At 34.9% G+C, this 20278-nt stretch overlaps 3 protein-coding genes across 11 annotated transcripts; 2 read left to right on the top strand and 1 right to left on the bottom strand.

Moving 5' to 3' along the window:
* The first annotated feature begins 367 nt into the window (after positions 1–367).
* Positions 368–13945, top strand: Mi-2 (chromodomain-helicase-DNA-binding protein Mi-2 homolog). Of its 8 annotated transcripts, XM_070302339.1 has the most exons (26): positions 368–500; positions 587–835; positions 2760–2851; positions 3040–3162; positions 3278–3571; positions 3696–3995; positions 4074–4325; positions 4987–5149; positions 5262–5447; positions 5557–5746; positions 5834–6207; positions 6294–6463; positions 6547–6772; positions 6862–7325; positions 7605–8058; positions 8246–8563; positions 8713–9021; positions 9114–9382; positions 9567–9658; positions 9908–10094; positions 10190–10459; positions 10584–10859; positions 10934–11178; positions 11416–11701; positions 11813–12122; positions 12279–13944. In XM_070302339.1, the coding sequence occupies exons 2-26, from the start codon at positions 799–801 to the stop codon at positions 12281–12283; spliced, it is 5892 nt and encodes a 1963-aa protein (XP_070158440.1). In that variant the 5' UTR covers positions 368–500; positions 587–798; the 3' UTR covers positions 12284–13944. The 8 variants fall into 8 exon arrangements, with proteins under 8 accessions (XP_070158440.1, XP_070158441.1, XP_070158442.1 ...); XM_070302340.1 differs by lacking the exon at positions 368–500 and having other exon boundaries at positions 514–835; positions 3696–3989; XM_070302341.1 differs by lacking the exon at positions 368–500 and having other exon boundaries at positions 514–835; positions 3696–3989; positions 4987–5140; positions 12279–13943.
* A 305-nt stretch (positions 13946–14250) lies between these two features.
* Positions 14251–16775, top strand: LOC138936232 (serine/threonine-protein kinase RIO3). Of its 2 annotated transcripts, XM_070301461.1 has the most exons (5): positions 14251–14319; positions 14393–14529; positions 14872–15059; positions 15124–15230; positions 15340–16775. In XM_070301461.1, exons 2-5 carry the CDS (start codon positions 14429–14431, stop codon positions 15610–15612), a joined length of 669 nt encoding a protein of 222 aa, XP_070157562.1. In that variant the 5' UTR covers positions 14251–14319; positions 14393–14428; the 3' UTR covers positions 15613–16775. The 2 variants fall into 2 exon arrangements, with proteins under 2 accessions (XP_070157562.1, XP_070157561.1); XM_070301460.1 differs by having other exon boundaries at positions 14253–14529.
* Positions 16690–20077, bottom strand: Faf2 (Fas-associated factor 2). Its single transcript, XM_070301459.1, has 8 exons — positions 19674–20077; positions 19502–19582; positions 19069–19294; positions 18582–18768; positions 18303–18476; positions 18102–18197; positions 17635–17947; positions 16690–17421 (listed from the first exon to the last, which is right to left on the bottom strand). Exons 1-8 carry the CDS (start codon positions 19734–19736, stop codon positions 17257–17259), a joined length of 1305 nt encoding a protein of 434 aa, XP_070157560.1. The 5' UTR covers positions 19737–20077; the 3' UTR covers positions 16690–17256.
* Positions 20078–20278: the final 201 nt, after the last annotated feature.

Genomic DNA, 20278 nt, shown 5'->3' with positions numbered 1-20278 from the left:
GCTTAGCTAATGGATTGTACCAGATTTTACTACAACAATATAGCTTTCGATTCGTGGATTTCTATGTTAGGGTAATATTTCATTGGTTGTTCTTATATCGACAGTTAATGCTCCGTTTGTTATATTTTATATCTATGGACGAACTTTCTTAAAATGCGAAAGAACCACGTTACAAAACCTAACTAATATGCATTTAAAGATAAGGGAAACGTCAAACGATTCGATGTAGCGATATTATAGATTAAAATTGACAGGTAAGACGTAGAAAAGACTGGAGCGAGAATGAAAAAAAAAAAGATATTATGTTTATTTTTATTTATATATATATATTTTTTTTTTTTACGCTCGCGTGCGAATTGCGAATCAGCGATAGAGTAGATGCGGGAGAGAAGGAGAAAAAGTAGGGGAAAACGCAACAGAGTGGGGGAAGAACGAAAAGAAACGACGAATCGGCGGCGACAATAGTGAAACGGTAGTGGCGAAGAGGCTCTCAAATATAGGTACGTATATATATCTCGGCAAAGTTATATCTAGTCACAGCACGCCGAAATCTTGCCTGTACATAACGAAGTTGATATTTCTGTAGTGTATTGTCGTGAGAAAAAGTGAAGTGAGAGGAGAAGTGTGGTGTAACGAGAAGGAGAAGCGGAGTCGCTGTAGTGATCGTCAACGTCGTCGAGCGGATCGCGAAGCGGCGGGTTTGACGATCGTCGTCGTCGTCGTTGTGTTGTCATCGTGGTGATCGTAGTGTAACGTTCGTGCTTTGTCGTCGGTGCCGAGAAGCGTGCTCGCCGAGGAATGGCGTCGGACGAGGAGGTGGACGAAAGCTACGCAGGTGAGAGAGCGAGAGAGAAAGAGAGTGTGTGTGAAAGTTGAAGGAGGAAGCGAGAGAGAGAGAGAGAGAGAGAGAGAGAGAGAGAGAGAGAGAGAGAGAGAGAGAGAGAAAGGTGAAGGAGGAAGAGAGAGACAGCGTACACAGACAAAGAGACATAGCTATACGAGAATGGCATCGGGAGAATTGTGCGAGCCGGACGGTGTGCGACGTATAGTATACAACGCGGGACGCGCGCTTTTCGGTACATAAATGGCTGCCGATGCATCTTAATCGGCCGACGCCGCCACGCTGCATTCCCGAGAATTCTGAACGAGAAGCGAAATCATCTCGAGGCCGTGAATGCGCGCGAACTTTCGCTCGCGTAAAAGAGTGACAGGGAAAGACACGCGTCGCTAACCTTCTTTCGCCGATTGTCAAACGTCGCGACGACGCGGTCAGAATCGCCGGGCAAGTCTCTTCGCGAGCGAGAGAGAGAGAAATAGATTATCATTTATGAATATGATGTAAAAATAATATTACACGCTACGTTTCTCGAAGCAAACTAGATTTTTTACGAATCGCTATTTCGACAATCGCGTATCTTTCGTTTTAGCATCGTTTTATTCGAATTTTACGTAATCATAAATATCCATAATTTCGAGTAATTAAGAATCGAAGAAATCGAACGCAGCCATGGTTGATTTGCAAATCTGACATGGTTGCACGTATTCGTGATGATAACCGATAGATAACTTAACGCTCTCTAATTTCAAACGCTACAAACGCTTATTAAATATCGGTGAATATTCTCTAATGACACATTACGCGTATGAAAGAGATTGAATTTTTTCTCTAGTAATTATATCCGAGTTCGAAACATTTCCAATCGACGAAGAGTAATTATACATTTACGCCATATTACGATGTATGTAACACGCGTTCGCGCAAAAAAAGTTATGGATCCGCGTTTCACATACACGCGCATCATGTTGCGCGCGCGTGATTCGTATGCGCACACGAACGCACGTATGATTATAAATGATACAGCCGGCGTCTAACCTCCATCGCAGTTTCGTTAAAAATTCGCCGCAAATGAACGTGGATTTTACGCGATTATAATTATTCCTTGAATTATTCTTGGTTGAAACTTGGAAAGAAATTATGTATTTTAACGTATACGTGCGAATACATGTGAACATACATATAAGCGCGCTCGAATAATATGCGTGTGTGTGTGTGTGTTGCCTGATGTCAAATGTAGAATGTAGTTATGCCTATATTAAAGAAAATGGCGGACGCACACTCGCACAAAGCATTCGCGGAACGTTGATTAATTTCAAAATCACTTTGGCGTTCGCGTGAGTCCTTCTTTCGATTCCGCCGATCGTGAATTTTATAATATTCGGAGCGTTCTTTTTTTTTTTTTTTTTTTTCATTGTTTTCTTTCAGCTTTTCGATGCTTTTCCAGAATTTTCTTTGCTGTTGCATATTATTAAAGATATGTCGCGTATATTGTACTATAGAGCACAATTGATTCGGCCATTATTAAATATCTTTGCAAGTCAAATTTTTCTCAGTGATAAATTAAAATATCCATGTTCAATCGAATTTATATCTTTAATATCTTTAATTTTATTTAATTATTTTTTCAAATTATTACATCAAATATAATCGAGGATTTTATAACTTGCTTTAAAATTATTGCAAAGTTTAAAATTATTTGCATACAGAAGGATATAGAAGTCGTAAAATATATTGTAGAAGAGAATTGTGTCACATATTTATGAAAAAAGAAATCTTTTATATGTATGTATGTATGCTTTATATATCAACTCCTATTTTTATAAAACATTACTTTACATGTGCAAATCTTATGAAAAATAACAATAATTATTGAAATTAAAAATATTTTCCAATAACAAATTTGAAATATGTTTTTTTTTAGGAGAGGATGACATGGAAGAGACTGGAGGGCAGATATCGAATGTTGGTCAGCAAGTAGATGGTTCATCTGATGCTGAAGAATCTCAAAGATTGGTAAGTTTCATATTCTGTTACAAGTTAAGTTTAATGTGTAATAGTAATATTACTTACAACTTATAATCATAGATAATATAATGAAAACTGATATTTTTTTATTTTTGTAATAATTATGATTTCTTTATGATGATTTAAATACTTTGAACTTGGTATTTAAAATTGTAAATGAAAATTATTCTGCGCAGGAAGAAGATGATGATTATGAACCAGAAGAGCGAAAAAAGAAGAAAGGAAAGAAGCGGAAAGCACGTAGCGAGGATAAGAAGGGAAAGAAGAAAAAGAAAAAGAAAAAATCCGATTCTGGGGATGTAAGTATATTTTTCTCATACATTTACTTGTTGTATAAGATCATATATCATTACTTTAAAAAATCATCTAGCAAAGATAATGTGTTTATATTATTTAATATTTTCGTTATTATAGGAAAGCGATTTCGGTGGCGGTGGTGAAGCAGGCGATGCGGCTGGCGAGGATAGCGACTATGCCATCAATAGAAAAAGCAGAAAGTCATCATCCAGAAAATCCTCCAGCCATAGCGCACCGACCACTCAGAGCCAAGAACCGACAACAGGCATGCCCACAATTGAAGAAGTGTGCAACACATTTGGCTTAACAGATGTACAAATTGAGTATTCTGATGCTGATTTCCAAAACTTGACAACATACAAGCTGTTCCAACAACACGTCAGACCACTTTTAGCGAAAGAAAATCCAAAAGTATGTACATTTTATTATTCTTTATGCCATGTCAGCCATAATCATACATTTCGCATTTAGTATGATAATTTCTTGACTATAGTACATTTACTTTAGTAACAATCTCTTTGTTTTGAATGATTAGGTTCCAATGTCAAAACTTATGATGTTGGTGGCAGCAAAATGGCGTGATTTCTCTGAATTAAATCCACATACGCAACCAGACGCGGATGTCTCATCCACAAATATTGATGACGATAGTAGAAATGCTAGAGCAAATCGAAGTGGCGCTATGCAGGAAGCCGAGGACGAGGAGGAAGACGACGAGGATAGTGATAGAAAGAAAAAGTCCCGCAGCTCGAGAGCGAAAAAAGGCAAAAAAGCGTCGAAAGTTCCGACGCTTAAGATTAAACTTGGAAAACGTAAAAGAGGAAGCTCAGTATGTGTGAGATGCGTTTGAATTAATTTTTGCACGACATTAATTTTATATATAAGTATTCTATTATGACTGAATTTTATTTAGGACGAGGAAGCGGAAGGTAGCGCAGCAGGCTCCGCAGCGGATTCTGATATGGAATTTGAGCAGATGTTGGCCGATGCGGAGGATCCTTCTGGTGCCGAGGGTAACAAAGGCAGCGTCGACGAGAGCGGTGTCGAACCGCCGGCCGAGCCACCAGTTCGCAGAAAGGCGAAAACCAAAATCGGCAATAAAACGAAGAAAAAGAAAAAAACAAAAACTACTTCCAAGTTTCCGGATGGAGAGGAAGGTCTCCAGGTAGAGTTACACAGCATCTGCTTATGCGTTCATTGTTGTTTTAAACGTGCTTGCAAATCATGGACTGCCACGTTATAATCATCATTCTCATACTAAAAGCTTGGAGATTTATTTATAATTTGCCAATGTCGACGCATGTCTAATTATTGTGCTTATTAATATTATCACAATTGCGATTCTTTTCATTTGAATATATACATTTAAATCTCTTATAATGTTAACTCTTACTGATAATTAGAGACAACTTGAGATATATAAATTTATAAATTTGTTATAAAGAATATAACATTTCTGATACTTGATATATATACATGCATATATATACATATATGTACATATGTATATATGTATATATAAATTAATATATAAAAAAGTTGGTGGTGAAAACATGTTATACATATGCACACACACACAAATGAATATTTAGAAAACTTCAAGAACGCATACGCTACGTTGTCTGACTCTGCCTTAAAATAATTATAAATGTGTGTTTCTTTTTTCTCTTTAGTAATATTTAAAGCGGCATAATTACTCATGCAACATGCTTTAAATATGCTTAATTATTATGTTTCGATTTCATAGATATCTTTTTTTCTGTAAATTATTCTATCTAATTAAAAAATAGGTTAATTATTTTCTTTTTTCTTTTTGCTTTCTACAGACTGACCATCAGGATTATTGTGAAGTATGTCAACAAGGGGGGGAAATTATATTGTGCGACACATGTCCAAGAGCGTATCATTTAGTATGCTTAGAGCCTGAATTGGAGGAAACACCTGAAGGGAAATGGAGTTGTGCTCATTGCGAAGGAGAAGGTATTGCAGGTATCCGTATCCTCGCACATACCAACCTGATTTTCCTTGCTCCTATCTAAATGAGTCTTGCAACTACTTGTCATTGAGTGATATATAACTACAATTATATTTGTATCTTCAGGTGCAGCAGAAGATGATGATGAACATATGGAGTTCTGTAGAGTATGCAAAGATGGTGGAGAATTATTGTGTTGCGACAGTTGTACAAGCGCATATCACACACATTGCCTGAATCCTCCTCTATCAGAGATTCCTGATGGTGATTGGAAATGCCCTAGATGTTCTTGTCCACCACTAAGAGGAAGAGGTAGGTTTATAAACATATTATATCTCTTTAGTAATGCTTAAGAAGATATATAATATAGTTTATTTTAGTAATTTAAACGTTTTTTTTAATTTTTATTTCTGTTTATTAGTGGCAAAAATATTAACCTGGAGATGGAAAGAATGCTCGGATACACCGTCGGAGGAACCTTCTACAAGCAAGGCTGCGCCTAAGCAAAGAAAAATGCGCGAATTCTTCGTCAAGTGGGCAGACATGTCCTACTGGCACTGCGACTGGATAACAGAATTGCAGCTTGATGTTTTTCATCCACTTATGTATAGGTAAGACACTTTTTCAGCAACGATATTACTTGTTCAATTTATACATAAATATGTATAATCACGATATATGGATTTTTATATAATCAGAAATTATTATCGTAAATACGACATGGACGAACCGCCGAAGTTGGAGGAACCATTGGATGAGAGCGATTCACGCGTGAAGCGTTTAAAAGAACAGGATGGTGCTACCAACAGGGACGACTACAATTTGGAGGAACGTTTTTATCGTTATGGTGTGCGTCCAGAATGGCTGGTAGTTCACAGAGTAATCAATCATCGATTGCAAAGAGATGGCAGGGCGACGTATCTCGTGAAATGGAGAGAACTTGGTTATGATCAGGCGACGTGGGAAGACGAACACGAGGACATCCCTGGCTTGAAACAGGCCATAGAATATTATCTAGATTTGAGAGCTGCAAACTGTTGCGATGTTAATTCATCACGTAAAGGAAAAAAGGGTAAGGACAAAAATATCAGATTTAGTTTTGCTACTCGCACGTGAGGTCTCTTGTGTTCTTGTAATAGAAATGAAATGCAATCTCAGGTAAAGGAAAGAAATCGAAAACGCGCGAGCTAATTGATGACGAGGAGAGGACTCCAAAACGATATACACCACCACCAGATAAACCTACAACGGATCTCAAGAAGAAATATGAGAGACAACCAGAATATTTGGATCAAACCGGAATGCAATTGCATCCCTATCAATTAGAAGTAAGCATTAAGAAGAGATACAAAAATTTTTTTTTTCGAGTTTCTACATTCGCGTTCTACATTTCTACGATCTTAATTTATAGGGCTTGAATTGGTTGAGATATTCATGGGGCCAGGGCATAGACACTATCTTGGCCGACGAAATGGGTCTGGGAAAAACTATCCAGACTATAACATTCTTATATTCCTTATATAAGGAAGGCCACTGTAAAGGTCCCTTTCTGGTCTCTGTTCCCTTGTCGACTATCATTAATTGGGAACGTGAATTTGAGACTTGGGCACCTGATTTTTATTGTGTTACTTATGTTGGTTAGTCATAATTTTTTTAATAACAAATTTTAATGTGTATGTGTATTTAATAAATGGATGTGTGATAAAATATAATTTTTCTCTTATAGGCGACAAAGATAGTCGTATTGTGATTCGGGAGAATGAATTATCATTCGAAGAAGGCGCTGTGCGTAGCGGACGCGCTTCCAAAATCCGGTCATCATCAATCAAGTTTAATGTTTTACTTACCAGCTATGAACTTATCTCCATAGATTCGGCATGTTTAGGCTCTATTGATTGGGCCGTTTTAGTCGTGGACGAAGCTCACAGATTGAAGTCTAATCAATCCAAGTTCTTCAGATTACTAGCTTCTTATAATATTGCATATAAACTTTTATTGACTGGTACACCACTGCAGAATAATTTGGAGGAATTGTTTCATTTGTTAAATTTCTTATGCCGCGACAAATTTAATGATCTGGCGGCATTTCAAAACGAATTTGCTGATATCTCGAAGGAAGAACAAGTCAAGAAGCTACACGAAATGCTTGGTCCACATATGTTAAGGAGATTAAAAGCTGATGTACTGAAGGTTGGTAACTTTTCTGTATAGATTATGTAATATGTTACAGGTTTAAACTATTTCATCATTTTTTCATAAAATTATGAGATAAATCTAGAAATTTAAATGTTTTACAATATTACTAATTAATTTAATTAATTAAATATCATTTAATTTAATTAAATAAATATTTATTAATTTTATTAATGAATGATATTTACATCTTCAGATACAATTATATATTTCTTTATCTATTAGTGTCTTATATTATGTTGTTGATATTACAACAGGCATGTGTTTCTTTTACAGAATATGCCTAGCAAATCTGAATTTATCGTACGTGTCGAATTATCACCAATGCAGAAGAAATACTACAAATACATATTGACAAGAAATTTTGAAGCTCTGAATCCAAAAGGAGGTGGTCAACAAGTATCATTGCTAAATATAATGATGGATCTTAAGAAATGCTGTAACCATCCGTACTTGTTCCCCGCTGCATCGCAAGAAGCACCAACTGGACCGAATGGAAGTTATGAAACATCAGCATTGATTAAAGCGGCTGGCAAATTGGTTTTATTGAGCAAAATGCTCAAGAAATTGCGAGATGATGGACATCGAGTCCTTATATTTTCTCAAATGACCAAGATGTTGGATATTCTTGAGGATTATTTGGAAGGTGAAGGATACAAATACGAAAGAATAGATGGTAATATAACGGGTTCGCAACGTCAAGAGGCTATCGATAGATTTAACGCTCCTGGTAAGCATTTTCAAAATTATTTTATATATAATTATCCAGTTGTTTTGTACAAGATTATATCTTCTTCTATATTTAAAAATAAACTTATCTTTATCTATTAATTTTATTATATATAAAGTGAAATAATAAGACACAAAAAAAGAAAAGACATCTTTTATTTGTTTTTTAATCAAAACTTTATTTGTAGGTGCGCAGCAGTTTGTCTTCTTGCTTTCCACGCGTGCTGGTGGTTTAGGTATCAATTTAGCAACAGCTGATACCGTGATTATTTATGATTCTGATTGGAATCCGCACAACGACATTCAAGCATTTAGCAGAGCTCACAGGATAGGCCAGGCTAACAAAGTTATGATCTACAGATTCGTCACGCGTAACTCTGTGGAAGAAAGAGTGACGCAAGTAGCCAAGCGCAAAATGATGCTCACTCATTTAGTCGTACGACCGGGCATGGGCGGCAAAGGCGCCAATTTTAGTAAACAGGAACTCGACGATATCTTACGTTTCGGTAAGTTCTAATTCTTATTGTTAATCCATTGCAATTATAAAATATCTGCTAATTGAAAATATTTACTGTCAAATTCTGTCAATTGTTTATTATAGGTTATCCTGTTATATAATTATGATAAATTCAATAATGCATTTGTTTCATGCTAGGTACGGAAGAATTGTTCAAAGAAGAAGAAGGTAAGGAGGACGAAGCTATACATTACGATGACAAAGCTGTTGCTGAATTGTTAGATAGAAGCAAGGAAGGTATCGAGCAGAAAGAGAATTGGGCCAATGAGTACTTAAGTTCTTTCAAAGTTGCCTCATATGTGACGAAGGAAGGTGAGACAGAGGAAGAGGCGGATACTGAGATAATAAAACAAGAAGCAGAGAATACAGATCCAGCATATTGGATTAAACTTCTTAGACACCATTACGAACAGCAACAGGAGGATATCGCTAGAACGCTTGGAAAAGGTAAATTTATATTGATGTATAAAAATATATTTTCAAATAATATCGATACATAAAAGATAGACAAATGTTTATGTATGTCGAATTAATCGTAGGTAAACGAGTACGAAAGCAAGTTAATTATACTGACGGTGGTGTAACCGGCGATCAAGGCGCCAGAGATGACCAACCATGGCAAGAAAATCTATCAGATTATAATAGTGACTTTAGTGCGCCCAGCGACGACGATAAAGAGGACGACGATTTCGATGAGAAAGGAGACGGAGATTTATTATCTCGTAGAAGCAGACGAAGATTGGAGAGACGCGACGAAAAGGACAGACCTTTACCGCCTCTACTTGCCAGAGTAAATGGAAATATTGAGGTTAGTATTTGTTTAAAAAAAATATGATATATACTTTATACATGTTCTTTTCACATATATCTCTACATTTCATTTGTGTGGGTTTAAAAAAGAAAGATCTAAGAATAAAAACGAAATAATTTTCACTTTAATTAAAAATAAACATTACAATTATTTTGCGTTTTTACATGTATATTTTTCACAGGTACTAGGTTTTAATGCTAGACAACGGAAAGCATTCCTCAATGCAATTATGCGCTATGGAATGCCACCGCAAGACGCTTTCAATTCTCAATGGTTAGTTGCTTTACTTTATATAGTTATTATCACGACATATCTATGTTTTAGAATCGCCTTGTACAATTTTTTATTATATTTAACATGAACATGTATCGTGAATGCTATGCATGTATTAGTGTATTACAACATTGCAATATATTATGAAATAGAAGCTATATATAGTTGCTATTATTTTGTATTATTTAACTTATAATATTTGTCCTATATAGTAATACAATTTTTTATCTAAAATCCTCTATCATTCAGGTTGGTACGCGACTTACGTGGTAAATCTGAGAAGAATTTCAAAGCCTATGTTTCGCTCTTTATGCGACATCTCTGCGAACCAGGTGCCGATAATGCGGAAACATTTGCTGATGGTGTTCCGAGAGAGGGTCTTAGTCGACAGCATGTACTAACGAGAATCGGCGTGATGTCTTTGATTAGAAAGAAGGTATCAATTGCATGATGAAGCGCCATTTTTAACTCGTCCCCCTCCTCTCCCTCCCCCGTATTAAAAGCATAGGATACAGGATATATGTTGTTTAGGTTCAAGAATTTGAACACATCAATGGCTATTATTCGATGCCGGAAATGATACGCAAACCAGTGGAACCTGTAAAAATGGAAGGTGTCGGAGATGCAGCGACTGGTACTAGTAGTACCAGTGCTACACCGGCTACCTCAAATGCTCCCAGTCCTAGCCCCGCTGCTACGCCTACCCCTACTTTGATCTCTGGTACGAGCAACGAGATTAACAAAGCAAATTCCGATTCTTCGGAAGCTAAAGAATCTCGAGATGAATCCAAGGATAAAGAGGTTTGTATCAGATGGATCGAATCCTCCAAAAGCCGCGAAATATTGTTTATTTGATCAGAAAAGTAAATCTTAAAATATCATTTCCTATAAATAAATGTTAATGGATAATTATCTTTTATTGTAGGGTAGCGATGCGAAAGATTCTAAAGAAGACTCGAAGAAAGAGGACGATGAAATGAACTCCGAGAAAGATAAGGAAAAGGAGGATGCTAAAAAGGAGGAAAAGGATGCTGAGACGGATACCGCAGAAAAGGAGAAGGACAAGTCTGATGCGAAAGATGAGAAGATTGTAACGAAATATGATGATAAGATGGAAAATAGTGAAAATAAGATGAAATCGGAACCGGAAGAAGATGTCGTTATTGTCAAGGACGATGAGGAGGAAGTTGAGAAGAAAGAGGTATTTATTCGTGCAGGATACTAGATAAAGAAGCGTGTATTTAAGCAGCTTAATTTATGCTACTTTTTTTGTAGGAGAAAGATAAAGAAAAAGATGTAAAGGACTGTGATCCAGATATGGTAAAGCCTAAGCGTAAGTTTATGTTTAATATAGCCGACGGCGGATTCACGGAATTACATACACTTTGGCTGAACGAGGAGAAAGCTGCTGTGCCAGGCCGCGAATATGATATCTGGCATCGCCGACATGATTATTGGCTTCTAGCTGGTATCGTCACTCACGGTTATGGACGCTGGCAAGATATACAAAACGATATTCGGTAATATAAAAACTTTCCAAAAATACAAATATCTTCGATAATAATACCATTGCTTTAATTATTCTTATTATATTTCCTACGATTGTTAAAAATATCGAGTACTTAGATAGCATTTATTTCTATAACTCCAAATCGCAGAATAATCTATAAACTCTAATTTCAAGATTATGATTTAACGATTGTCATTATTCAATTTGTCTGGTTTTTAATCATATTTTATTACTGTACTTATTGTAGATTTGCAATTATCAACGAGCCATTTAAGATGGATATGGGAAAAGGCAATTTTTTGGAAATAAAAAATAAATTCCTGGCAAGACGCTTTAAACTCTTAGAACAAGCGTTGGTAATAGAAGAGCAGTTGAGGCGAGCCGCTTATCTGAATCTTACGCAAGATCCTAATCATCCTGCCATGAGTCTTAATGCGCGTTTCGCTGAAGTCGAATGTCTTGCCGAATCCCATCAACATCTTAGTAAAGAGAGCCTTGCTGGTAATAAACCGGCGAATGCTGTGCTACATAAGGTTGGTTCGATTAATAAATCTATAAATTGTGTTACATGTTCAAAACAAATGTTCTCAAAAAGATTTGGTGAATATCAAAGATTTCTTAATGTGGGAACTGTACTTTTATAGGTGTTAAATCAGTTAGAGGAATTGCTCTCCGACATGAAATCGGATGTCAGCCGCTTGCCGGCGACATTAGCTCGCATTCCACCGGTTGCTCAGAGACTCCAGATGTCCGAAAGATCTATATTGAGCCGATTAGCGGCAACGGCACCTGGCGGTAGCACTTCTCAGACGGGTCAAGCCGCATTGCTGGCGCAACAATTCCCGGCCGGTTTCTCCGGAGGACAATTGCCGGCCACCTTCGCGGGTGCAGCTAATTTCGGAAACTTCCGACCACAATACTCAGTACCCGGGCAACCACCGCAAGGTTTTACAGGTTCGTGATATATTTATAATAATGGTAGATCGAATGTGATATTGTAACAGTTATTTACAAAGATATAAACAAGATGATTATTGATTGTTTGACTATGAATTTTTAAATGCAATCTTTGATTTTCTGTGTGTAACGAATATATTATTTACGTTATAGCCTGAATATTAAGTGCTGGAACACAATGGCTCAAACAAGGACTAAAAATAGCGCAAATCGAACTGTCCCGCGAGATAATCGTTTTGCGCTGTAATATTATTTTTCGTAAATTGCAGTTTTTAGCTGAATTTTTCTAGAAAAAGAATACGAGGCGATTTCCAAGCGCGTAAAAACATAATATTTTATAAATTACGAGTTGCATATTACTTCTGTATTTATTATGTGTACATTCGGCATCTAGATTCAAGAGTTCACATTCTTTGTATTTATACATACGTTCTTTATAGGAAATGACATAGGTTATTTTCTTAAGATTCTCTTTTAAGAATATATGATTTATACATCCCGTTTAGCTTTTAATGTATCGCACACGTAAGAGTACCGGAGTACATTATTTACTTAAGTCTATTTAAGACCTTTTTATTCAATGCAAATCTCCATGTCGTTACCTTTAAGGTGCGCTAATTCAAATAATTTGTCACTTGTAATTTATTTATGTCAAATTTTTGCGACAATAGATTACGTGTAAGCGCGGTAAACTTTTACAACATTCACACTCGGTATTTTAAGGGTCACGGTTTATTTTAATTTGTACGTTCACTGCAAATGAACGACGGCAATCAGATTAGGTCAAGACTGACATTTGACAAGTAGTTGAGGGAACTTTACCGCGTAATATGCACTATCGTAATGCATGGGTATAATTTCGATACGATGTAATTCATTTCCCTACGTCTCAGTTATTTTAGGTACTCTTTAGGATAATTTGGAGAATTATCTCGCGCTTTCGATAAGAAAGGAACAACGATTGTCCAAAATAAATTTTTTTTACCTTCTTTACGAATGCGTTTTTATTATGTTAGAAAAAGAGCGGGTCATTTTTATTCTCTTTTGGATGAGCAGATTTGTTTTATACTAAAATCGAAGCCGTAATATGGCATTGTGCATTTTGTTAATGTTCGTATAGTTTGAAAATAAGTATAGAAGCTATCTTTACACGTATGACACCGATAATATCTCTGTACATAATATTAGATCATCGTATTTATAAAAAAACCATCCGATAATATACGATTTACAATATATTAAACTTGTAAATTTGAGAGACACCAGCCGTGCCCCATGCATTACCATAGAGTAAACTAATACGATCGTACTACCAAATATTGACGATTTTAAATAAGCATACGCGTGTATTATTCAGTCTTTTTCTACCCTGTTTCAAAAACTATACAGAACCACTTTACTTTCTCGTTAATAAACTTGCCAAACCATTGCTTTTGGCATAGCTAAGTTTCTAAGATTAGGTTTTAGAGTTTAGCTATGGAATTTGGAGGACGATTTGAGATACGCGAAATGGAGTGAATGGAATATTATTAAAAAAACAAAAAAAAGAATCGGTTTGTGTATGTATTAGATCTACTGGAATAAATTAATAATAATTAAAAATGTGTTTGTTTACTAACAAATTGTACCTTAAAAGCATATATGTAATTGGTAATGAGGATTAAATAATATATATTACTCGTTTTAATGTTCAATAAATAGATATGTTGTGTATGTGTGTGTGTATATGCGTGTGTGTGTGCGCGCGCGCGCGTGTGCGTGTGTATTATAAAATAGAAATAGAAAATGAAGAGAGAGATGTATTTTTAATAAGCATATAATCAATTCAAAGGAATATATGACAGTTTTTTTTTATAACGGATACACAATTTTTTATATGCAATAAAATTTTATGCTAAAATCGATTTATTCATAGAAAACTAATCGTATAAAAATATGATTGCGCGTTCTATTTTAGAGATACATTAAAGCAGTTTGTTATCGATAGTTGATAAGTGAGATTATAGAAATTTTTTTTCACCGTCGATAAATTCAATCCCGAGGGAGATTACACAGCTGACACTGTTTTATCGGATTGCCGAGTACGTTATGAAACGTTTATTCGGACAACACGTTCTGACTCTGACGTCTCTGATGTCTGACGTTCTCCCAACGACAAGGAGAACGGTGTTTTGACGAAGGAGTCGCGTATCTTGTACGTATTGTATTCCTTCTCATTCCTCAACTTCTTAGTGATCGTCGATCGTATTCATACCGTACAATTTCAGTCTCATTTCGATCAAATATACCTATTAATTAAAACAATGGCAACTCCGAAAGTATGGGCGAAAATACAACCCTTAGAGAATCCTGTCAATCTATTGGATATCACATCAGAACAGCTGGCCGCGAGTATGCAAGAAAGGTATATAAATATCCCAACTTCCTTTCCTGCGACGAATCGGTTATCTGTATCGAATAATTTTCATATATAAAAAATAATTGATACTTTTAATTTTTTATGACGCACACAATGCGTCTATCGTGAGAAATATATAACTGAGCATTGCTACACATTCTGATAATTTATCACATTATAAGATTAATGATTTTCAACGAAATGCGCGCGATGATGTGACCTTCGTTTTATTATAATATTATCTCAAGTTATGTTAACGTTTTTCAAAATTGGAATCAAAACATAGAATTGACGCGTTCGATTTATGTGATTTCGTGTCTAAAATTATTTTTGTATTGCCACACACAGAGAATTGAAACAATATTTCAATGACGATGGCGCGAACAAAAAGACAGACAAAAATATGGGAGAAACGTATGATGCGAGCGATACCAGTAGTGATAAAGTTATAGCGTATTTATTGCAAGCACAATTTAATTGGGAGTACGATACGATGTTAAAGCGCACAGAAGATAAATTTAATCGTGATTCGAAAGGTGATAGAAAAAAAGAAATAGTATGCATGCGCGCGACTATTTAAAATTATTTCTTTTCTTTCAGTGAGTATTTCGTATAGTAATTACCGTAACTCTTCGCATGATACTAAGGATGAAGAAAATGCAGATTCTAATATGGATGATAGCAACAGAGACTTTGATCGTTTTGTTGTAAGTGTTGTGTGCAATGAGACATATATAAAACATTATATAGATTAAGAACTTATTTATATATTGTATTGCATGTTGTAAAAAATATGCTGTATATTAATTTTTTCAGAGCATAGAGAAAGAATATGCTTCAATACCACGTTGTGGTTATAAGAAGATTGGCAAAGATTCTCAGATTATTACAAAACATGACATGTTAATGTCTTCCAGAATAAATGCTTGTCGGGTGTTACAGTTTCCACCAGGTATCCACACAGGAGATACAGGTGGATTTGATGTCAAACTGAACAATAAAGTATATAACACTCTGCGTGCATACAGTCGCGCGCAATACTCCAAGGAAAGAGCAAAGACATCGCCAAAATCTAAAAATTCGAAATAGAATGTCAAAAAGATCTAACAGATAATTCTTTTCTGCATCTCAGTAGTATTCCATACTACGTTAACATGTGTTGGTATTTTATATTGGTATTTGTTAAAAAATATAACAGAAAAATATTATATTACAAAACAGCAAATTGATAGAATATTGTATAGGACCTTTATCAAATCTGCTAATGTGTCATAATAGTAAGCAACAAATTCTTAGCTTTTTTAGCAACAATTTCAAAATTTTCAACAATTGACAAAAATATCGATAAATGTCACTAACAGGGTATGGAATATTTCTGCTTTCACAATCATATTTACGCCCACTTACTGTAAATACATACAGCATAATATGACGAAACGATGTATATATAATCCAAAGCTAAATGTACATTATATAAAACTCCAAAAAAATATATATCTTGAAATTAGAAGAAAAAATTTTGATCAGAACGGGAATGTATTAATCTTTTATATGCATATATACATTATGACAGCATAAAAAAAAGAAAGAAAAAGAATATATTACTTATAATAGCAGACAACAATTGCGTAAAATTGTGAAACGGATACTTTTGTCATCGTTTTATAAATAAATGTGACGATACCGGTTGATAACTGATAAGGTTGGTGTTTTTTTTTTTTTTTATTATTTTTATCACGTTCTCGCGTATTCAAGGACAATAGCTATATGCGCGAGTACTATCGAATATAATACTACAATCAGTCGATAAGTATTTTCTGTTGAAAATTTTACTATTACTATTGATATGTAGCTTAGATTATAGATAAACTACTATTTATTTTTTCTCAATACTAATTATTTATACATATATTATAATTAGATATACGAGATTAACAACGAATGCGATGTTTGATTGTGCTTTAAACGCGTAATATTACGCAAAATGCTTCTTTTTATATTTATCTATATTAAAATCAGTGTACATTTCACGAACAAAGAAAACGAATGGAAATGAACAAGGAAAACGAAATTAAGTATGTGTCGAAATTTTTCCAATGTTGAAAAAGTGTTTATATGTTATATACATATCACATTTATGCTTCTTAATGTTGAGAACATTTAATCAGCAGATATAAAAGAAATAGAGTTTGTTGTACAATTTTCGTTTACGAAATCGCTCATTTATTATACAGAAAGTTTTTAATATATAATAGGCATTCTTACTTTTATATAACTTTTTATTACTATTCGAAATGTGTTTTTTGATGAGTGCAGTAGCGCACTATAAATGTATCAATTATTAACACTGGTAATTTTAATGAACTGTAATGTAACAAATACATACTTTGTTCTTTTTTTTTTGATTTTTATAATTTTTGTATATTTCATGATAATCGTACGTAATCGTAATCATATTTCTTTTGTATACAGTAAGTTATATCTCACATAAAGTACTAGAATGTATCAAATATATATATATATATATATATATATATGTGTGTGTGTGTGTGTGTGTGTGTGTGTGTGTGTGTGTGTGTGTGTGCGTGCGCGCGCATGTGTATTTTGCGTGTGTATACATGGTCGCGCGCATGATCCTATTATCTCTTGATAAGTGTTTCTTACAACAGTATCATTTTTCCCATGGAATGACACTAAAATTCGAAGAATATTGTATCGAAATAACGATCGTAATTAATCATCTAGATCATTGATGTGCAAGACCTCTCTATGAGTTAAGCCGGCATCCAATAGAGTTAAAATATCTCTACAAGGATAGATAATTCTTCTGGGATAACTCGTTGTTATTTCAAAACTCGCCGGAGAATCTGACTGGCTGAATATCCAGTGATAAACGTCCTGAAAGAGAGAGAAAGAAAAAAAATATAGTTTTATATTTTTTACAATGATAAAAGTCAGTCAATCTGGCGAGTACTTATTAGAGAAACTTTCAAGCAGATGCGAATACCAAATGCAAATAATTTTTGCAAATGTTTCATCTTGCACATCAACTATATAAGTAATAATATTTCTAATCTATATATTTATACGATTTCATCGCGTGTGAATTACCTCAACTGTGTCAGTCATAAGGAATCTTCTTTTCATCGTCCTTTCTCCAAGCTTAATTTGAAGATGACATGCGTTAGGATTAGATGGTTCCGGCTCGAAGGGTACTTTGCTAATAGTAAGCTTCTTCTCGAGCCGTATACGTTGTATCTCTAGTTCTTGAGCGTTCAATTGTTCCTTCTCTCGGGCCTCTTTCTCCTCCCGCGCTCTTCGCTCCTCTTCTCTTTTGCGATCTTTCTCTTGATCCGCGCGTAACGACTCCTCGTAAGCGCGATCCTGTTGCTGTCGGAGCGATTGCGCCGCGCTACGCTCTGCTCTAAAATATCCATACAAACATAATTTTCATAGATAACGCTAATTTCTCAATTTTTATGTATCAATAGATTTTCAAAAAAAAACGCAAGTTTTGATCAAATGCCAGATATATCCCGTTTTTTTTTTTCTGGGGATTCTCTTTTATTCGTATTTACCTATCCCGACGTGCTTGGATCAAATGAATTTCATTACGTTCTACGATTGTTTGCAAACGCGATATTAAATCAGCAGAAGATGGTGCACCTTCTAATCTGTACAAAAAATAAAAGAAACATTCATATTAATTAAATCGCGAACATTTAGACAGATATATAAATATTTATTTCAAAGCGCATATAAACGAATTAACTACATACCGACCGACTATTGTCATTCTATTGTCTTTCAGCACGATAAGTGCCAAGAAGGGATATGAACCCGATTTCAGCGCTTCCGCAACTTTGTAACCCTCTCCAGATTTTACATTACATGCCCAGAACAAAGTATGTGTGTTTATGTACCGTATCACTTCTGGATCACACAGCGTATTTCTGGAAGGAAGGCACACTTCTTGCCACATTATATCATTTATGATATGTATGTATGTGTATAAATGCTATTTTCATCTCGGAAGTAATTTGCTATCGCAAGATTACCTGCACCATTGATCAACTTCTTGTGTCTCATCTTTATGCAAGTATACCAATAAAAATCTTAATTCTTGTTTTGCATCCGAAAGAGCTTGGCTGTATGAGCCTTGATAAAATACTGGATGAATGTTACTGTAACGCTCCTCGTAAGACCTAATGAAGTTGACTACATCTTCCACTGGATCGGAGGATACTTAAAAGATTATATATTGGCTTCAATTGGAGTGTACAAATTATAAATCGATATATATATATATATATATACACAATAAAAAAAAATAATTACCAAAATCTTATAAATTGTTGAAATCAATTTTTATAAATTTATGCTATTAAAATTATTGCATAAAATTTGAATAGAAAATATATATATTGAAAAATTAGAATTGAAAATTTAAATTTAAACAAGAATGAGAAAGAATAGAAAAAAAAAAGAAAAAGAAATGTACTAAAATAATAAAACCGACTGTTTCTTATCACATCTATTATTTACCAGGTCTAATGTTCCTCCTAAATATTGCAAACAACAACTGTAGGATGCTGCTTACTATGTTGTAACACATAGAAAAGATATAGGATAAGAGACCACCGCCTCCACCAGAACTTCCTGGATAACTAAAATAAATTCTCGAACTACTGTCATCTACAACTTGTGGCGGACGAGCACGCGAATCCTGTGCGTACATGGATGGTCTACCTTCATATAAATTTAATTGTTCCTACAATACAGTCATTTGAATTACACAAATTGAAACTTTGCATATATATATATATGTTATCTATTAGCGATACATATATAAATGAAATAATGATAAATATGCTAATATGCTAATTTGTTTATTATTAAGAGAAGAGAGATATTCTTTAATTATCTTGTATCAGATTATAAAAGTGAATCGAGATTTAAGGAAAATAATGCAGCATACCTGAACAGCGACCTCCAGATTCCAGTTGTGTCTCTGCAAAACATCTCTGCATACTGATAGATCCTCAATACCGGTGAGATCCTGGAAACAATCGTTATGTCATGTCGTGATAATACGAGGATAAATTTCGATTCTCGTGATCTTAAAATGAAAAGCCTGACGATAAAAGTACCTGGAATTGGAGTACTTTCTCAGTCTGATCACTACTGAGCTCCCCTAAAGCGAGATCTGCCATGACGAAATTTTCCTCCGGTAAGTTGTGGAAATGAAATGTTTGGACAATCCGGCGGAAAATTGTGCGCTTAGTTACATTGAGCCCATCAGCTGATACAAAGTTCGCATATACGGCGTAGGTTATAATAATGCGAGATCGTAACCATTTGGATACGCGGATATTTTTTAACGATAGTTTTAAAGCTTGAGCGTTCTTCGATTAAGCACAGGACGCCCCTCATAAAACGTCACGACACAATTCGTTTCATTTTTTAACTACACGAACCTTGTTTTTGACATCATGACTCTTCACAGTATAATTTACGATTTCAAGTTTTCAAGCTTGTCTCTCTCAATCATTCTTCATCATTCTCAGACCGTCACGACAACGTCATAAACAAACAAGTTACATTTCGAGCTTTGCCATTGGCGAGGGTCGCGTATTTTTCTAGAATACTCTTTGACATCGACCAATCAGAATAAAAAAATTTTTGTCCTCCTGCTTGACCAATCAAATGATTCAAAACATTTTTAACTTTAAGTCGTTACTCTATGTTACATACA

Source organism: Polyergus mexicanus, unplaced genomic scaffold, assembly GCF_030449975.1.
Source record: "Polyergus mexicanus isolate NDT 795.1 unplaced genomic scaffold, iyPolMexi1.0 SCAF_9, whole genome shotgun sequence".
NCBI classification, from domain to species: domain Eukaryota; kingdom Metazoa; phylum Arthropoda; class Insecta; order Hymenoptera; family Formicidae; genus Polyergus; species Polyergus mexicanus.
This window is presented reverse-complemented; position numbering and strand designations above follow the sequence as displayed.

Coding starts and splice junctions, on each gene's coding strand:
- LOC138936232 (XM_070301461.1), top strand. CDS start 14,429: ATGGCAACTCCGAAAGTATGGGCGAAAATACAACCCTTAGAGAATCCT. Junction 15,060..15,123: donor ATTTAATCGTGATTCGAAAG/GTGATAGAAAAA, acceptor CTTTTCTTTCAG/TGAGTATTTCGTATAGTAAT. Junction 15,231..15,339: donor GAGACTTTGATCGTTTTGTT/GTAAGTGTTGTG, acceptor TAATTTTTTCAG/AGCATAGAGAAAGAATATGC.
- Faf2 (XM_070301459.1), bottom strand. CDS start 19,736: ATGGCAGATCTCGCTTTAGGGGAGCTCAGTAGTGATCAGACTGAGAAA. Junction 18,477..18,581: donor GAAGTTGATCAATGGTGCAG/GTAATCTTGCGA, acceptor CCTTCCTTCCAG/AAATACGCTGTGTGATCCAG. Junction 17,422..17,634: donor TTATGACTGACACAGTTGAG/GTAATTCACACG, acceptor TCTCTCTTTCAG/GACGTTTATCACTGGATATT.
- Mi-2 (XM_070302336.1), top strand. CDS start 1,004: ATGGCATCGGGAGAATTGTGCGAGCCGGACGGTGTGCGACGTATAGTA. Junction 3,163..3,277: donor AAAAATCCGATTCTGGGGAT/GTAAGTATATTT, acceptor TCGTTATTATAG/GAAAGCGATTTCGGTGGCGG. Junction 5,448..5,556: donor TCCACCACTAAGAGGAAGAG/GTAGGTTTATAA, acceptor TCTGTTTATTAG/TGGCAAAAATATTAACCTGG.